The 18,820-nt window shown below is 41.9% G+C and overlaps 1 protein-coding gene and 1 long non-coding RNA gene across 2 annotated transcripts in view; one reads left to right on the top strand and one right to left on the bottom strand.

Annotated features, from left to right (window-relative positions):
• Positions 1-18,820, top strand: part of LOC143516410 (uncharacterized) — a 137,658-nt gene that overhangs the window by 18,114 nt on the left and 100,724 nt on the right. The window contains exons 16-19 of the mRNA XM_077007959.1: positions 4,809-7,845; positions 8,304-8,311; positions 8,806-8,940; positions 18,226-18,552. Of these exons, the coding sequence (XP_076864074.1) occupies positions 4,809-7,845; positions 8,304-8,311; positions 8,806-8,940; positions 18,226-18,552 (3,507 nt within the window). The remainder of the gene's footprint in view (positions 1-4,808; positions 7,846-8,303; positions 8,312-8,805; positions 8,941-18,225; positions 18,553-18,820) is intronic.
• On the bottom strand, positions 48-1,131 carry LOC143517703 (uncharacterized). The gene is made up of 3 exons (XR_013132020.1): positions 904-1,131; positions 736-832; positions 48-541 (listed from the first exon to the last, which is right to left on the bottom strand). It is a non-coding gene; the product is annotated as an uncharacterized LOC143517703 (long non-coding RNA).

Here is an 18,820-nt window from a genome sequence, read left to right as displayed (position 1 = left end):
TTACACCTAGAGCAAAGACGAGCTCAGAGGGTTTAGGAAAGCTTTAAGGTTTCTGAAAGTTGCAATAAAACAGGAAACGCTGTTGGTTTTACTTTTAATTAAAATGAGATCCCTTAAAGGACTTGTTCAATTATGAAACCTGGGAGACCAACTCGGGACATTCAGTTACACACGTGATTATCCTCTCATTAAAATAGAATCTCACCACAGCAATCCCACACTATAATACACTGCACACAGGACACACTAGTGAACACCCACAAACCAAATTCCCAACTCCAATTGTACACCAACTTCACAAATTCAACAAACATGAATATTAAAATAAACAAAATATATAAAAGCACAAACCTCAGCGCTTCTAGCTAGCGAGTCAGCTTATTCAAACTTTACAACAAGGGCCACAGTTACCTGCCCATGAAGCCGACCACTAAAATTAAAATCACACTCAAATAGCAGCATTAGAGTTGAACAATAATAATAAAAAGTAAAATTGATCAAAATGGAGAAAAGCAGCCAGCGACCCAGTTGCTGGATCAATCTAAAATACATACAAAAAGAGGGCAGGTTACCTTCTACAGTATACATATTCACCATACATCAAAACATTAACATCAAGATTGACAAACTATCAAAATATACCAACTCAAAGGGTTAAGAAAATATCAGGCTCATGGGACAACACACAGCTGTGGACTTAAATTATGAGAAAAACGCGAGTTGTAATATCCTCACCATAATCCAAAATCAAAACCAAACTAAAAGTTCAGTTTTGCTCCAAAAATAGTTCTGCGCCCAGGAATCCAGGCACCTCGTCTGTGCCTGTCCCTCGCTATAAGAGCAGTACAAAACACTTAGTACTTAAATTTAAAAGCAGAATACATAGCTGAAAATGCAACATACCTTACAACAGCGAACACTCAGTAAAGTCACGCTCCTCACGTAAGCCTCACGCTCCAAACGTCATTCCGTTGTGATGCTTAGCCACGCTGTTTCTCTAAGGACCCCAAGGTGCCCTTGTAACATGCCTGATTACAGGAACACTGCAGACTCCTCCCATACCAACAAATTGTCAGGGGAAAAAAAAGGAAGACCTATACCAGGGCTACATAATGATTTTATATATGCTTTTTACAGCACTGCTACACTGGACACCACCATAAAGCTGTGAGGTCTGTGGACATCCCTGACTCGTCCACCATCTCCATGGGGCCGTTCATCAGGACTGAGAGAAGCTCAGGATAACCATGTTTAGCTCATCTCCATCTTTTCTTGGTCTTTATGTTCTTTATTTTCAGGTGCATCTCAGAGATAAATGTACTGTGTTTAACTTTAATTTAACTATGTTATCTTCAGTAGTTTCATGCAGTATTGAGAATAAGGATGTGAGTAGCAACAATTCTTAATTATAAAAAAAAATGCTGCTTTACTGGTGCTTTTATTCCAATAGCACCTGACAATCTGAGCAGAAACACTGAGTAACAGAATTACAGTCTTGTCTGCTGTTAGAGAACATATCTAGTGTCACACCACCAGTGTCTCTTTCTGATTACAAAATGTTATTTACTATATATCTTTCTGGTTAACTCAGTCTTATTTCTCTGATAGTTGCCTTTAAATTAAGACATTTCTAATGCATTAGTTGTTGTTAACTGGAACAAGAAAGTGATCATTTGTCATATTGAAGTTGATCATAATCCCAGATTACACTAACTGGTGAAAGAAAACTTAACTGTTGTGATGTGTGATGTTTTGCATATGGTGATCTTTCCTTCTTTGTTATGCACTGTGCATATTTGATAAGGCTGAATTATAATATTATAATTATTCTATATGAAAATACAGTGCACACATTCACATTTAAACATAATCCAGATCAGTTCATAGTTTGAATAGTTTAATGACAGCACACTTACCCGTCAACATTCCATACTGACACATCATAAAATACTGTACATTAACATATTTGGTACAGAAATGATTGGAACTATTTAATCTTTTTTCTGAAGTATAATTATATAAGGGTGTGGTTGGAGAGATGAGAATGCTGTCCTAGTTTTGGCTCATAAAACAAAAACATGTTTTAAATCCTACAGCCTTTGTACAACCATGGCATGGGTGTGCAAGACAGCTGTCCTACACTAATCTTTGCATAAAACACTGGACTTTGTTACACTAGATGTCTAGGTGTCTTGTGCAAATGTCATAAATGTCATATCTGTTACTTTTGTAGAAATTTGGTTGAATCTAGATCATTCTAAGATGTGTGATGTCACCATTTAAGGCTTCAAACACACATACACACACACACACACACACACACACACACATCCTCACTTCTTCTGATCCCCAGCACCCCCTCCCCCAACAAGGTTAAAACATGTCAAGCCAGACACCAAACCTCTCCCTACCATCTGAGCCATAATAAGGGAGTTATATAATATATTATAACCTGTGATCTCACTTTGAACACACCCTCACATGATTACTTACACTGCTCCATGACATATTAATTGTTCACATCCATTACCAACCCATTGAGGTTAATGTCGTTGCCATGATTAGTCAATGGCATGTTAGGTTTAAAAAAAGCTACAGGTATGAAATAAAACTTCCCCGACTGTCAACCCAATGAATCAAACATATAAAGCCATTCAGAAAACTAAATAAACAACTACTTAATAAATAAATAACAAAAAAACTAAAAAAAACAACAAAAAAACTACTTCTACTACATATACTACTATGACTACTAGTGCTAATAAAAATAATGTCTGCTGCTCAAACACAATCTAACATAAATAAAGGACGAACATTTTAGAATGTTTTTTCAAAATGTATTTATGCCAGATAAACTTGGGATAGCCCAAAAATACATTCAGCTGCATGGACATTGTGATTATAAGCAGAGAGCCAATGGGGAAAGCAGTGTGTGGAGATTAGTGTTTTAGTTTTTAGTGTGATGTGAATCACAGTAATGCAGTGAAAATGCTGTTTTTTGTTTTCAAATTTAGAAGCACAATAAACATAGACACTCACCATGTGGACTGTAAACAGGTATAAGGATGAAAATATTTCGGTTCTACTGGATGATGACTGTGACGCCGAGTGCATGTCAAACAAAAGCTGCACAGCGCACGTAGAACATCCAACGCACAACGTATATGACTGACAAAGACGAGCACGGGACACTGTACGAACGCACATTAAATAGATAAACCACATAAGCCCCGCGTGATCACGAGATGAGCCACAGGTGAGACTGATGAACACACTCAGACACAACCACACCCACGAAGATCTACAGATGCAGACGACTAGACATAGACAACATAAACTCGTGCCCAAAGGGGAGGGTCAGGGGCTGTAGCGTGACAGAGCCCCCCACCAAGGGCACTACCCATCCCGGGGTGTCAGCAGAGATGTGTAGGAGTGCCCAGATGTGTTCCTGTGGGGGATGGAGATGGTGAAGGTGTAGGAGTGATCAGATGTGTTCCTGTGGGGGATGGAGATGGTGAAGGTGTAGGAGTGCCCAGATGTGTTCCTGTGGGGGATGGAGATGGTGAAGGTGTAGGAGTGATCAGATGTGTTCCTGTGGGGGATGGAGATGGTGAAGGTGTAGGAGTGATCAGATGTGTTCCTGTGGGGGATGGAGATGTTGAAGGTGTAGGAGTGATCAGATGTGTTCCTGTGGGGGATGGAGATGGTGAAGGTGTAGGAGTGATCAGATGTGTTCCTGTGGGGGATGGAGATGGTGTAGGTGTAGGAGTGGTGGATGTGTTCCTGTGGGGGATGGAGATGGTGAAGGTGTAGAAGTGATCAGATGTGTTCCTGTGGGGGATGGAGATGGTGAAGGTGTAGGAGTGATCAGATGTGTTCCTGTGGGGGATGGAGATGGTGAAGGTGTAGGAGTGATCAGATGTGTTCCTGTGTGTGATGCAGGATCTGGTGTTCCTCCATAAAACCATGGGGGGCAACAAATGGTGGTTTACCTCAAGAGGTTCCCATAGAAATGTGATAAAACTGACCATTTGTATTTTAGTTATATCAGTGTGTTTGTGTGGCATGTTTAGTCTCATTTTGCAGCTTGTTGTGTACTGGGTAAAGGTTATGCTAACAGGGTAAGAGTTCCATCACTCCCTGAGAAGGTTTGTAGACTTCACCTCAAAGATGGCAGTACTGTATGGAATGCACTCTGTATGCAAATGTTCTCTGATGTCTTTACCAGCAACCTGACTCCCATTGGTTAACCTGGTTTTTGTGACTGCTGTCCCTTTGAGATGCTAGGGGGGTGTAAAAGCAGAGGTTTGTAGGTGCAGGGGTCTCTTCTTTCTTCCTCTTCGTGGCTCTTCTTCCTTTTCTGGGTTCTTCTCCGTGAAGCAGCCTGCACCGGTTGGAATCTCTGTTTCCATTAGGTATTATTGTTACTTTAATCTATTATTGTTTTATATTTTGTTAGATATTGAATAAATCTGGTTAATTGTGTAGCCACGGTCTTCCTTGGTTATAGCTATACTGGGCCAGATGAGCTCATTATTAGTATCAGTTAAAAGGTAAATCAAGGCTAATACCAATTCCCTCTAAAGTATCCCATCTGCTACGCATGTTTATGATAAACCTCTGACAAAGCAGGCTATTGTTTATAGCAAGGTACTTTATAAAGTTGGTTAGGTATATTCTATAACCTGCACTGGTTATCTAGTTTCCGGCGCCGTGAGGAGCGGCTGCCTACTCCAGTAGCTCCGTCTTCGTGAACTTTTTTAGCCACTTTTCTTCACTTTTCAATCTTTGATTGGTGTTATCGCTAGTTTAGTGATAAGTTAGTGTGTCCTATGGACATGGAATCTACTATCGCGACCACGTCAAGAACAAGGTTTGTGTACAAGAGGGACGAGCTCCTGGCGCTTAGAACAAAGGGACGCACCGGCCAGATGCATCAAATCCCGGCGGAGCTACGCAGACCCTACCGCGGGTGTAGAGCTGGAGCTAAGCTAAAGGCTAAGCGCATTGAGAAACGCTGGAGGTTTAAACCATCGATTCCCTCCGTGGTGATGGGGAATGTGAACTCACTGACCAACAAGACGGACGAACTGGCGGCGCTGGTGAGTAGCCAGCGGCTGTACCGGGAGTGTAGCATTCTGTGCTTTACGGAAACGTGGCTAACCAGCAACATTCCCGATGCTAACGTGGACATTCCCGGCTTCACCACCGTGAGAGCGGATAGGGACGCAAAACAGAGCGGCAAATCCAAAGGCGGGGGGCTCGTGCTGTATGTGAACAACAGATGGTGTAACCCGGGGCATGTGACTGTAAAGGAGATCATCTGCTGCCGAGATGTTGAACTGTTGGCGGTGAGTCTACGGCCCTACTACATGCCCAGAGAGCTATCGCACGCCATTGTTGTTTGTGTTTACGTTCCTCCTCGTGCTGACGCTGAGATCGCTTGTGACGTCATTCACTCATCCATCGCAAGACTACAGACTCGCTATCCGCAGGCCTACATAGCAATTTCCGGGGACTTTAACAACATCACGCTGGACTCAGTACTCACTGCTTTCCACCAGTATGTTGACTGTCCCACTAGGAAAAACAGAACCATTGATCTCCTGTACTCTAATGTAAAGGAAGCTTACACTGCCACACCCCTCCCCCCTCTTGGAAAATCTGACCACAACCTGGTCTACCTGCAGCCCCAGTACACGCCCCAGGTCCGTAGACAACCTGCATCAACACGCTCCTTCAGGAAATGGTCTCCTGGTGCTGAAGAGGCTCTCAGGGACTGCTTCGAGTCCACTGAATGGAGTGTTCTGCAGGAGCCATACGGAGAGGACATCGAGGGGATGACACACTGCATGACTGACTACATGAACTTTTGCATGGACGTGGTTGTTCCTGTGAAAACTGTACGCTGCTTTGCCAACAACAAGCCCTGGATAACCAGCAGTGTTAAAGGCCTTCTGAACAAAAAGAAGAGGGCCTTTAAAGACAACAACCAGGAGGAGCTTAGGAGTGTACAGAGGGAGCTCAAAGTCCACTTGCGAGAGGCCAAGGACTCCTACAGGAAGAAGGTGGAGCAGAAGCTGAGGGAAAATAACATGAGGGAGGTATGGAATGGTATGAAGACCATCACAGGCTGCAAGCAGAGGGTGAACAGTGCCACAGATGGTGACGGTGAGAGAGCCAACGAGTTCAACACCTTCTATAACCGGTTTGACTGCCCTGCTCAAGACCCTATGGCTCCAGCTGACACTTCCTCCACTTCCCCCCTCATCTTTTCTCCTGCTACTTCAGTCTCTGACTGCCTGGACATCAACACCTCACCTTCTCCTATTGTTATTCATGCACCCCCCCCATGGGCAGACAACAGAGACAGGACAGCCCCCACTCCCCCCTCTTCTCACCTTCTTCACACCCAGCAGACCATTGCAGCCCCCCTGTCTCCCCCTCCACTCATCTTCACTACAGAACAGGTCAGAGGTGAGCTGAGGAGACTCCACTCTAGGAAGGCAGCTGGACCAGATAGGGTGTGTCCCAGACTACTGAAGTCCTGTGCTGCTGAGCTTGGGGCCCCCCTACAGCACATCTTCAACCTGAGTCTGCGCTTGCGGAGGGTCCCCACACTGTGGAAGACATCTTGCTTGGTTCCAGTACCAAAGAAACCGCACCCCAGTGAGCTCAATGACTTCAGGCCAGTCGCACTTACATCACACGTCATGAAGACCCTGGAACGTCTGCTTCTACACCAGCTCAGACCCAAGGTCCAACATGCAATGGACCCTCTGCAGTTTGCCTATAGAGAAAAAGTGGGGGTGGAGGATGCCGTACTGTACTTTCTCCACCGGACCCACTCTCACCTGGACAGGGGGGGCAGTGCTGTGAGAGTCATGTTTTTTGACTTCTCCAGCGGCTTCAACACCATACAGCCCCTCCTACTAAGAGACAAGCTGGTGAGGATGAAGGTGGATCCGCACCTAGTCTCCTGGATCACCGACTACCTCACTGGCAGACCTCAGTACGTCAGGCTGAAGGACTGTACATCTGAGACTGTGGTCAGCAGCACAGGAGCTCCACAGGGGACTGTACTCTCTCCATTCCTCTTTACACTCTACACCTCAGACTTTCAGTACAACTCTGAGACGTGCCACATGCAGAAGTTTTCGGACGATACTGCCATTGTGGCCTGTGTACGAGGAGGACAGGAGGAGGAGTACAGACACCTGGTGGGTGACTTTGCAGCATGGTGCAACAGGAACAACCTGCTGCTTAACACCTCCAAGACCAAGGAGATGGTGGTGGACTTCCGCAGGACCAGACCACCCACACAGCCTGTCTCTATTGAGGGGGTTGATGTGGAGATGGTGAAGACCTACAGGTATCTCGGTCTACACCTGGATGATAGGCTGGACTGGTCTACCAACACAGACTTCCTGTACAGAAAGGGGCAGAGCCGGCTCTACTTTCTGAGGAGGCTGGGGTCATTCAACATCTGTAGGAAGCTCCTGCAGATGTTCTATCAGACTGTAGTGTCCAGCTGCCTCTTCTACGCTGTGGTGTGCTGGGGAGGGAGCATCAAGAAGAGGGACGAGATGCGATTGGACAAGCTGGTCAGGCGTGCAGGGTCTGTAGTTGGTGTGGAGCTGGACTCTGTGGTTATGGTGGTGGAGAGGAGATCAATGCGCAAACTGCTCTCCATCATGGAGGATGATGGTCACCCACTGCACACCATCATTATGGACCAGAGGAGCAAGTTCAGTGGCAGGTTCCTGTCACAGAGCAGCTCCACAGACAGACTCAGAAAATCATTTGTCCCGAGAGCGATTAGACTCTTCAACTCCTCCCAGTGGAGTCGGAAGAGGGAGGGGGACAGATGACACTCCATCATGGTCACTTCGACACTTCGACACTTTGACACTTTTACACTTTTATACTTTCGACACTTTGACACTTTTAAGCACATGCCATTCATTGCACTACTGGTCATTGCACATTTTTTTCCAGTTTTACCAATCTGGTCGGGATACTGGATAATTGTACACTTGTATTGTATAGTCTTTGTATTGTTTGTGAATGTCATATACGTTTTTGTGAAATTGCTGTGTGTCTCCTTAACTGTTTGGTGTAACTGCTACTGGCTGCTAAATTTCCTTCGGGATCAATAAAGTATGTATCTATCTATCTATCTATCTATCTGATATATTTGAGGAGTGAGTTCTTTTAGATTCTTACTATAATTTGGAGTCAGATATTTTATGTTTTATGCACGTCAATCCTTCTTCTGTACCTATTTCTGTCCTTGGTTGTAGGCAAGCGGGTAGGTTAGTTAAATCTCATAACTAAAACCCCTACAGATGAATGCCCCGAACCCACACCGATGGGCAGGTCTGGAGCCCTCGGTCCTAGGTCTGGGAGGTGACCGCCCTCGGTGGAGAGTCCGCCACAAACACACAAAACAGCATGTTCACGAAAATACAAACAGGAACATTAAGACACAGAGGCACAAAAGGGAAAAGGGGATTCGGGAGAAACACAGGGATGGACACAAACACCGGCACAGACACACACACAAACGGAGCCAGGCTTCGCGCCTGTAGGAGGGCTATCAAGAGGGGAAACCCTTCAGAAGCTGCAGGTGGTGCAGTGGGCGGTCCTCCTCCTACCCTTGCTGCAAACCCTCCTGTGGGGGCAGAGTACACTGAGGGGAGCTCTCCTCCTCTTCAGACTCCTGTCCCTCGAACTCCTTCTCGGGGGGGTGGAGTTTCTGGTCGGAGTGCAGTGCCTCTCACTCCATACCCTCTGTGCGGCAAGCCGGAAGCATTCCACACTCGACTCCGTTTCGGCCTCCTGAGCTTGAGGCAGCAGGCTCGCAAAAACGGGGTCCTGCAGCATATCTACGACAGTCATGGGGGCATCGCGGCGGTGTACAGGGGAAGAGGCGTGATGGTGTTTGCTGGCTCTCTTCCCCTTCTTTGCGCTGGATGCATAGCCTGGCCATAGAGGCGCCTCGTAAAGCAGCCAGTAAGCAGCGAAAGGCAAATCCTCCGGTGGTGCCCAGAAGAGCGGCAGAAGTGCCTCGAGCAAAGCAAGAGGGCACACATTGGCCTGGGGAGACAACCAGCACTGCACACGCTGGGGGATCGCACCCGAAGACGGGAGGGACTCTGCCTCCTGTCTGTCCTGCGACCCTAGGAGGGTTTGCGCCGCTGGCTGCGCTCTTGCAGGCGGGGAGAGCGATTTCGTGGCTGCCTGTGCCTGTGTGTGTGTCAATCCCAATGTTTCTCCCTAATCCCCTTTTCCCTCTTGTGCCTTTTGTGATTCATGTGCCCGTGTGTGTGTTCGTAACCGTGCCCGTGTTTAATGTGTTTTCCTGTTTTCCCAGGGAGGGTGTTCTAGAGAAGTTTGTGTGTATCACCACTACTTACTTCGTAGTGCCTGCCTCCTCCAACCATCACTTTTATATATATACACTGTATATATATATATATATATATACTCTCTCAATTTAAGCCTACTTACTGTGTGTCCAAATATTGGGTAAAGTGAACACAGTACTGTTGCCAGACACTGTGGCTGCTAAGTAGACTTGAGGATGTACTTGGAGTGAAGTTGGGGCCCATGTGATACCTGCAAACTCCTTTACACAGCTGACATATCAGGATAGGGGAGTATCTCACACACCCATGTTGTTCAGTTATTCACTGGGAATCCTGCAGGTGGAGCACTTCTATAGAGGAAAAGTATCTAAAACCTTCAGAATGAAAAAGGTGATATGGAAGGAATACAGTATATAATGCTCAAAACTGACAGATATCATAAATAACACAAAGACTTCTTATGTTAGAATTTGGGAGAGGCTGCCCTCTGGTAGCTCGTGAAAATGTTGCAAGTAACCATTGTATCACCACTAATAAATTCTTCTGATTGACTCTAAAATCATTCCTCAAGTAAATGGTTAAGTAATCCAATGGATCAAGACAGAACTCATGTTCAAACAAGTATAATAATAAACCAAGCAGGGTCAAGTCACAGTTGACAAGAACTTTCCAGTTTAGTTTTGTACCACAATCCAGAAGCATAAAAAATTCAGTTTGGGGGGGGATCAGATTACATTTGCCCAACACTTTCATCCACAATGCGGCTCAAATCCATTTTTCGTGTTTATAAATCTGATGTTAAAACTTTACCCATTTCAGATTTATGTTATGATTATGAAATCACTTCGTATTATGATTTACTGTTCCAGTCCAGATTACAGCTCAAGGGTTGTGACAGTAATCTCTCCCTTCCAGGAAGTTTCACAGGGTCTCATCCAAGTTGACTGTGCCGGGATTCTGTTCCTCCACGTGTTCCTGCCCCGTCTTGCCCCACTGTACAGTCCAGCAGTACAGTGCTCCAGGCTCTGATCCACACCTACAACTATGCCTTCTTAACCATGCTGTCACTCCATGAGATGCCACCAGAGGGTCTGACCAAAGAGGAGATTCACAATACAGTGATGGCAGACACTGCCATAAGGCTGGGAGAAATCCAGAGTGAAATTATCAAAGCTGAAGATCTCTTTCTTAACATCAACTCCATCAGCCCATAAACTACAGATGGAAGATGGAAGATGAAGTGGTTGAGATACATTTTGCCAGTACAGCATAACCAACAGAATAAAATTGTTCTGGTTATGCAGTATTTTCCAACTGCTTCCAGTTATTAGATGCCTTACTGAAATGTATTACTGTAATATATCTGATGTATGCTTTACAGCATCATACCCTGGGATAGATTTTCCTTGAAATTGAATCAATTATATTTATTCATGGCATTCATATATTCATCGCATTTGATTTTACATTTCTGTCAAAAACATTTAATTTCCAACTAATATATATAAGAATAACATCACAGACACATTGTTTCAAGTTAAAAACATTTGCACACACTTGTTTTTAACAGCTTTTTTGTCACGGTGACAGCTCCGGACCCTTCCCTGTGGGTGTGTTGTTATGTCGTCTGCGTGTCGTTATGTCCATGTATGTACTTCCGTGGGTGTGGGTTGTCTGTGAGCGTGTTCGTAGTCTCACCTGTGCCATGTCTCGAGATCACGAGGGTATGTGTTAACCACCTATTTAATGTGCGTTCGCGCAACGTCTTGTGATCGTCTTTGTCTAAAGTTTCGTGCCTGTGCGAGAGTGGTCTGCCTGTTCTTGTTCTCCGCACGGAGCTTACCGTGTTTGTGTTAATAAATCGTTCTATGTTGCACCGTTCAACACTCGTCATGCCTCCTCCCTCAAGTGTTACATTTTTGTCCATATGAACAAAACACATATGTGATACCTAATTAAGCCTACATCATAAAGTATTCAACATACTTATCATTCAAATGTAGAAACAGCTCAGTCTTAAAATATGTTTAGACACTTTTGTGCATTATATTTTCTTATGAGGCACTCAAGAACACGCAGTTCTCCCATTCTATAAACATTACTCCCATTCTATAAGCAGTTTTCCCATTCAATTGACATTAATCCCATTCTATAAACATTACTCCCATTGAATTAACATTAATCCCATTCTGTAAACAGTACTCCCATTAAATTAACATTAATCCCATTCTATATTTCTTAGATGCTCTTTTAAGATATGTGCGGAATGGTTTTCTTTTTCTTGAATGTGCCAAATATCAAACTAAACATCTGGCAAGCTCTTTCTAAAGAAGTCTGTAGCTTTCTTCTGAACTCCCCTGAAGAGATCTCCACTCATCTGTCACAATGTTAATGCCTCTCTGAACATGACATGAACAAGTATAATGAGGATCAGCTGTTAATCTCATCTGAAAAATCCAGATAAGACTGGCTTTTGTTTAGTATCTAGTTTCAGTCTTTGTTGTTCATGATCAAGTTGATGGACCAGTTGGATTTACAGCTGGACTACACAAAAACATTCCCTTTGATGGTCTACTAGGTAAACTAGCAGTCTAACGTGGTTAAGCAAGTCATGTTAGTTGACCATCTACACCATCAAACTCCAATGAACATGCTCTATACTGGTGAATTATCTTAACCATATTGAGCCAGGCTAGTTTTGTCAGTGAGATTCTATAAAATGTTATCGTCTTTGCAAAATTTACAAACAAATGTAAATTAACTAGATGATTTTATAGACTTCTGTATGACCTATATGGGGTGTGTTGCGAAAGGACGCTGTTTTGCCTCAGGAACAGTGTCCTTTCTACTGGGGCATATGACACTAATATCATACAGCTTACCACTTGCAATCAGACTGGCTTTCAAATAGGCCAGTGATAATATGCCTCATTATTTCTCAACTAAAAAAATCTTACATCCTCTCATGTACCAGGGTTGGTTTAAAGGAAAGAGCAGGTAATGGTTAGTTTTGATCTTTATGGCCTAAAGTGATCATCAGTTTGTCAGAAGGAAAAATTAAAAGAAGGCGTCAGACGTCAGTCATTTTGGTGGATGATGTTTTCCAACAAGGGTGGGAGGGGTCGAGAGAGGTTGACTTTGACCTAAAGGAGAGGTGGAGAGAACGTGTGTGTGGCTGAGAGAGAGAGAGAGAGAGAGAGAGAGAGAGACAGAGAAAGACTTGAGACTACAAAAGATCAAAAATGTTTGGCCCTCAGTGCGTGTTTTAAAGACAAAAACAGAGCAGGGACTAAAAAATTGTTGTAAATGTGTGTTTGTGTGTGTGTGTGTGTACACATGTGTATTGCATTATATATATATATATATATATATATATATATATATATATATATATATAATAATGGGGTTTTTTTTTTCTTTTTGGCGTTCTACGGTTCTGCACAATTATACAACAAGACCTCCTGAGAGAACAAGACCTCCTGAACTAGGATTTGAACAGTCTCCATGGGCATTTACATTTCAACTTTACAACATAAACTGCTCAGCTAACTTAGCTCAGCCACACTTAAGGCATTTTATTATGAAGTATTTAATGTTTTAGCAAATACATCAATGCGACCACAATAGATGTCCTTTGGCATTACATAGGTATTAAATTTTAGGTGTTGTTACTTTGAGTGAATTTCTGCTTTATTATTGACAATTAAGGCTTTACTAAAGTGTAATTTTTCTGTAAAAGAAAAAAACATGTTACACGGTAAAACTACTGATGTACTGAAGACTCCTATTAACTGGCTTCAGAGATTTTCATCAGCATCACATCTGATAGTTTGGCCTGTAATTCTTCCTTCAGACCACAGCCACCCCTGCAGCGTCCTGCTGTGACTTCATCACAAACAACGTCCACTGCAGCTAACACAGACATTTGGTGTTGAGGTCGATGCTCATATGTGGGATTATGGTAGAAGGCAAATTATTGCCCTGATGGTACCATTCTCCAGGGTATGCTCTCTAATAACACAATGTATGAGTTGAACAGTTGAAACCTTTTCTTCCTCTGATTAAAACTGCACTAATATTCTCCTTATTCTTAGAACGATGGATGTCAAAGCAGCTTCAGTTCAGTCTTAGACGTTAACTGTTCACTAATATTCTTCGTCTTAGACCTCTCACACTGGCTTGTTCAGAGCTTCAGAGCTGAGATTATTACAGTTTGCCAAACACCTTTTAACTCAGGCTGCAAAATATCCACTTTGAAAACAATACAATTCCATCACAGCTGAATGTTTCACAGTTAACTGTCCTAAATCTTCCCCTTTCACAGTGAACTGCTCTGCACCTGCCCCTGAAGCAATAACTGCCCTACACCTGCCCCTGAAGCAGTACATTTACTTACAGGTCGTCACTGCCTAGTTGACGCATCACCATTGTAGGTCTTAACCACTTCGATGGTTGAAATTCCTTTCTTTCTTTCTTTTTCTTTCTTTTCATTGTGCTTACAATGTTACCACACTACCCCAGCAGAACTGTCCCGAATAACTGACCACTTGACTGACCAACCATCTAAATAAAGAAAAAACAGATCAATTGACTGAATGACTGACCAAGTGACTGACCCACTGACTGAATTACTGGATTACTTAACTACTGAAGTACATCTGAGTGAATGACCGACATACTAACGGACTCCCTTGCCTGACGGTGGTTTCATGTCCCTAGGTCTCTAGGTACAGAACGGTAAGACCTAAAGACATGAAACTGCTGCTTCAGTAAGTTGAAGGTCCCTCCCTCTATTGAGGAGAGAGAGATGAGCCTGATCAGACTACAGGGAGCTCAAAGCAGTGAGAGCAGTAACTCCAGCTGAGACGAGGTCTTCTTCTTATTCATTATTATAATAATTATTATTAATTACCACAACCTCACAACAGTAATAATGCCTTTATTAATTATTTAAGTAGGTATTATTCTTATTCTTACTACACTGACAACAAAATGGTTGGCTTAACAATCTAAGGTAGGGGGATTTTATAATACTTTTAATGCTGAATTTGAATTAGTATTTAGTTTTTCTCATGCATGGTTTAAAAGATACATGACAAATATATGGTACATGAAATATATTATGTATTCGTAAATTATCTTGTTATATGTACATATCTATTTCTATTGTTATATTTATAATGTTTGGATTTTAGCATACAAAAATTTAACAATTCTTTTTTACAAAAAGCAAAATAATTGTTGACCAGTGTCACTCCAAGTAGCCATGGAAACATAGTGAGTGAGAATTTGAGATACACAGGGATAGGAGAGAGGTAGAGAGAGAGAAAGAGAGAGAGAGAGAGAGAGAGAGAGAGAAAGGGGGGGAGAAATGGAGAGAGAATGCATGTTTTTTCTAGTTTGCATGTATAAATGTTCAAAATTAAAATGTATACTACATTACAGTGATATGCAATTAATAACCCTTTTATTCAAAATCTTTGTTGTAGATGTGAACTATTCAAGTGATGACATCTCTAAAATGAAAAAACTGGCTTGAAGGCCAATTTAAAAATTCTTCAGAATCCAATCCTGCTCAGGGATATAAATGTGACAGGGCTCTGGTGACATCATCATTATACTCAGAAGACACTACTGAAGATAGATAGATAGATAGATAGATAGATAGATAGATAGATAGATAGATAGATATTATCACACTGAGGTCTCACTGCAGAGGTTCCTCTGGTAAGGATCATTAATCTTTTTGATTTTCATACTGCAATTTTCCATAGAGCATATAAATGCATAATTAATGGTTAATATAATTTATGTTAATAATTTACAACAATAAATATTCAATGTTCTTAACACATTTAATTCAAATAATTCATTAGAAGTATAACTACTTTGGATAACTCAAACAGTATTTACAGATATTAGCAACAAATTTGCTTTTATATACCTGTGAAATGTTAAGGAATTAAGGATCTTTGCAGTCAATATTGAGTCATTCAATAGATAGTTTAATAGACATTCAGTATGTCTTGTGTTTTATTATGTTGTATAGAAATTTTGTATAAACTCTTATTTGATAAATATCATCTCATATTTATCATATCCCTGATCCTACGGATAGGTTTGGGAGCAGATCATCACAATGAGGTGTCTAATCCTGCTGTGCATGGCACTTCTGCCAACAGTAATGAGTAAGTTTTTATGAAACAGTAACTACCGTATGCAAATGTTTTTTTTTTTTCCTCTAAACAATGATGGAATACCTACAATACCAAAATCACATGACAATCAAGTTACAACTGTAGATAAATAATATTGCTTTTGATTTTTGCAACAGTCTCTTGCAAAATATAGCTATTATATGTGTGTTTTAAATACTGTAATACTACAGATATTATTGGTTTGTTAACATAGTCCTTGTCTTAACCCAGAGTGAAATAGTACTAAAGGGGCACAGTTGGAAACTGGAACCTGTAGGGGGTGAGGTAGGATACCGTCAAGAGAGCTTCGAATCTTTTTTTATAGAGAGAATAGCGCTAAGCGCTAATTGACTCAAGAACAGACAACACTCACAGAGTCAATTGACAAAGAACAAAGAAGAGACACATGCTTAAATAAACACACGGCAATACTGTGACAGTAAAATGTTTCCACGTTTATTTACTGATGTTGTATTGATCCCATCTTGTATTTTCACCCTGATCTTCTCATAATTAGCCTTAAAACAATTAGCAGTTTCACTCCTGAGAGATGTGATTGTTAGACAATAAACAATTAACATGAGGCTCAGGGTGAAAGGAAAAGGAAAGCTTTATTTTATTTTTATTAAGAGAAGTTATTCTCTCTTCTGTACAGTTCACTTTTATAGTTTTATAGTATACTATTACAATTTCAAGCATTTTTAAGTACGTTAGCCAAAATTCCAGCACTTTTCAAACCAGGAACACAATGCAAAATTTATTTTTGAGGGATATTTCTTTACACTACCATATAACGTTACGGAGAACACTGCACAGAATGACGTGTAAAATGCGTTCGCTGCTCTTACTGGTTCGCGCGCAGTGTGTGGAGTCGAGCGCTAAGTAGGCCTATAACTGAGCCAAGAAGAAAGCAAAAATATATATTTTTACTAAGGAAAATAAAAATAGTAACACACAGTTACTTGGATAAGTAACTTTAATCTGATTACTGGAATGGAAATAGTAACTTGTTATTCTCACGGTCACGGCTCCGGACCCTTCCCTTTGGGCGTGTCGCTATGTCGTCTGCGTGCAGTTATGTCCATGTTTGTAGTTCCGTGGGTGTGGGTCGTTTGTGAACATGTTCGTAGTCGCACCTGTGCCTTGTCTCGAGATCACGAGGGAATGTGTTATTCACCTATTTAATGTGCGTTCGCGCAATGTCTTGTGCTCATCTTTGTCTAAAGTTTCGTGCCTGTGTGAGATTCGTTCACATGTATTTGCACTTCGCACGGAGCTTGCAGTGTCTTTCTGTCCATTAAACGTTCAATGTTGCACCAATCAACACTCGTCGTGCCTCCTCCCTCGAGTGTTACAGTTATATTACTCGCTAAGGAAAAAGTGCTAACATTAGAATTAATGCCTTACTGACATCACTGGGAATGATAAAACAGTAAATCTGTGGTTTAAAATGTGAGCATGGAGGAGGCTGTTCTAGGATGTTAGACCTTATTTGTGAACCTTCCAGAGGTGCAAAATTCAGATGATCACGTTAACAAATAAATAAGTGAAATAAAAATGTATTTTCTTTTTTTTACATTTATGAAGCTATAACTACAATGACAACAGCGTCACTAAGGGCAAGACTTGTGACTCTAAATAAAACTACTGCAGAGACTACAACAATTCGAACTACAATTGCTACTCAAAGTGAAGCTAATGCAGAGACTACTCGAAGTACAACTACTACTCCAGACACTACAACTACTCAAAGAACTGCTACTTATCAAAGTAAAGCTAATTCAAAGAAGACTACTCCTCAAACCTATCCTACAACTCCAGATACCACTAACATTCAAAGTACATTTTCAATGAGTCCACAAGCAACATCTCCATGGACAACTACATCACAGAAAATAACTAGACAGGCAACTACTACACAGACGTATACTGCTCCACACATAAATACTGCTGCACAGTCAACTATTCCAGAGGAAACTACTGCTCAAACTACTAATCTACAGACAACTAATGTACACATCATTGCTCATACAATTACTTCAAGGGCAAATATTGGACATACAACTAGTCCACATACAACTGTTCCACAGACAACTGCCCCAAAGAAAACTTCTACTCTACAGACACTTACTAGACAGCCAATATCTACTCCACATGCAACTTCTACTCCTCAGTCAACTACTACACAGCCATCTGCTCCACAAAAAACATCTCCAAACACAAATACTTCACAGACAACAAACACATCACACACAACTATTCCACAAAAAACTACTACTGCACAGGTAACTACTTCTCCACACCTAGTTACTACACCACAGACAACTGCTACACAGACCATTACTCCACTGACCTATGCTCAACAAAAAAATACTACTCCACAGACAATGACACTGCAGGCAGGTACTCCTCAAAGTACAGCCTTTACCCAGAGAACTACTCAAAAACATCCTCCACAGACAACTATTACAGCTCAAGCACCTACTAATCAGGTAATTACTCCATATGAAACTACTCCACATACACCAACTCCACAGATATCTACTCCACAAGCAAGTACTCCACAGACATTTTCTTTAAAGACAACTAGTCAACAAGCATCTACTCCACAGGAAAGGACTTCACTGAAAGCTACTCCACCGAAAACAATTCCACAGGCTCCTACCACTCAGAGTACAACTACTCCAGAGACCTGTGATATTGTCGAGGAAGAATTCTCCTGCCATCCTGAACTCTGTGCCACGTGTTCTGTTTTAGGGCACCTGCACTACATCTCTTTTGATGGCCACAAATTTGACTTCCAGGGCAGCTGCCAATATATTCTGGCAACTGTATGCAATGATATTCAACAGCTACCGTACTTCCAAGTTTCAATAAGAAGTGAAGCATGCAACAGACTTCTAGATTCATTCACTGTTGACATGTACGTCAATATCACTGGGCATCTGGTATACATCTCAGACAACATGCGTGGCATAATTGAGGTTAGCAATATTAAATATAAAATTTTATTAGTGTGACCTTTTTCAAATATAGTCTGTCACATGGACATTTTCTATCTCCTCATCCATGTGACTCCATGTGTTATCATGTTGGTTTTAATTTGTGTTAGTGTCTCCATCTGCTTTTTGTTTACATTCTTTTCTATGTCGCTATGTGTTCTTCCTCCACCTGCCATTACTCTTTGGTGTGTTCATTTTCCTTCCATTTTCAATCCTGGGCTGTATATATTCCACGTGTTCTCTGATTTAG

This window comes from Brachyhypopomus gauderio, chromosome 6, assembly GCF_052324685.1.
Source record: "Brachyhypopomus gauderio isolate BG-103 chromosome 6, BGAUD_0.2, whole genome shotgun sequence".
Taxonomy (NCBI): Eukaryota; Metazoa; Chordata; class Actinopteri; order Gymnotiformes; family Hypopomidae; genus Brachyhypopomus; species Brachyhypopomus gauderio.
Note: the sequence above shows the minus strand (reverse complement) of the source record. Positions and strands in the feature narration are given on the sequence as shown.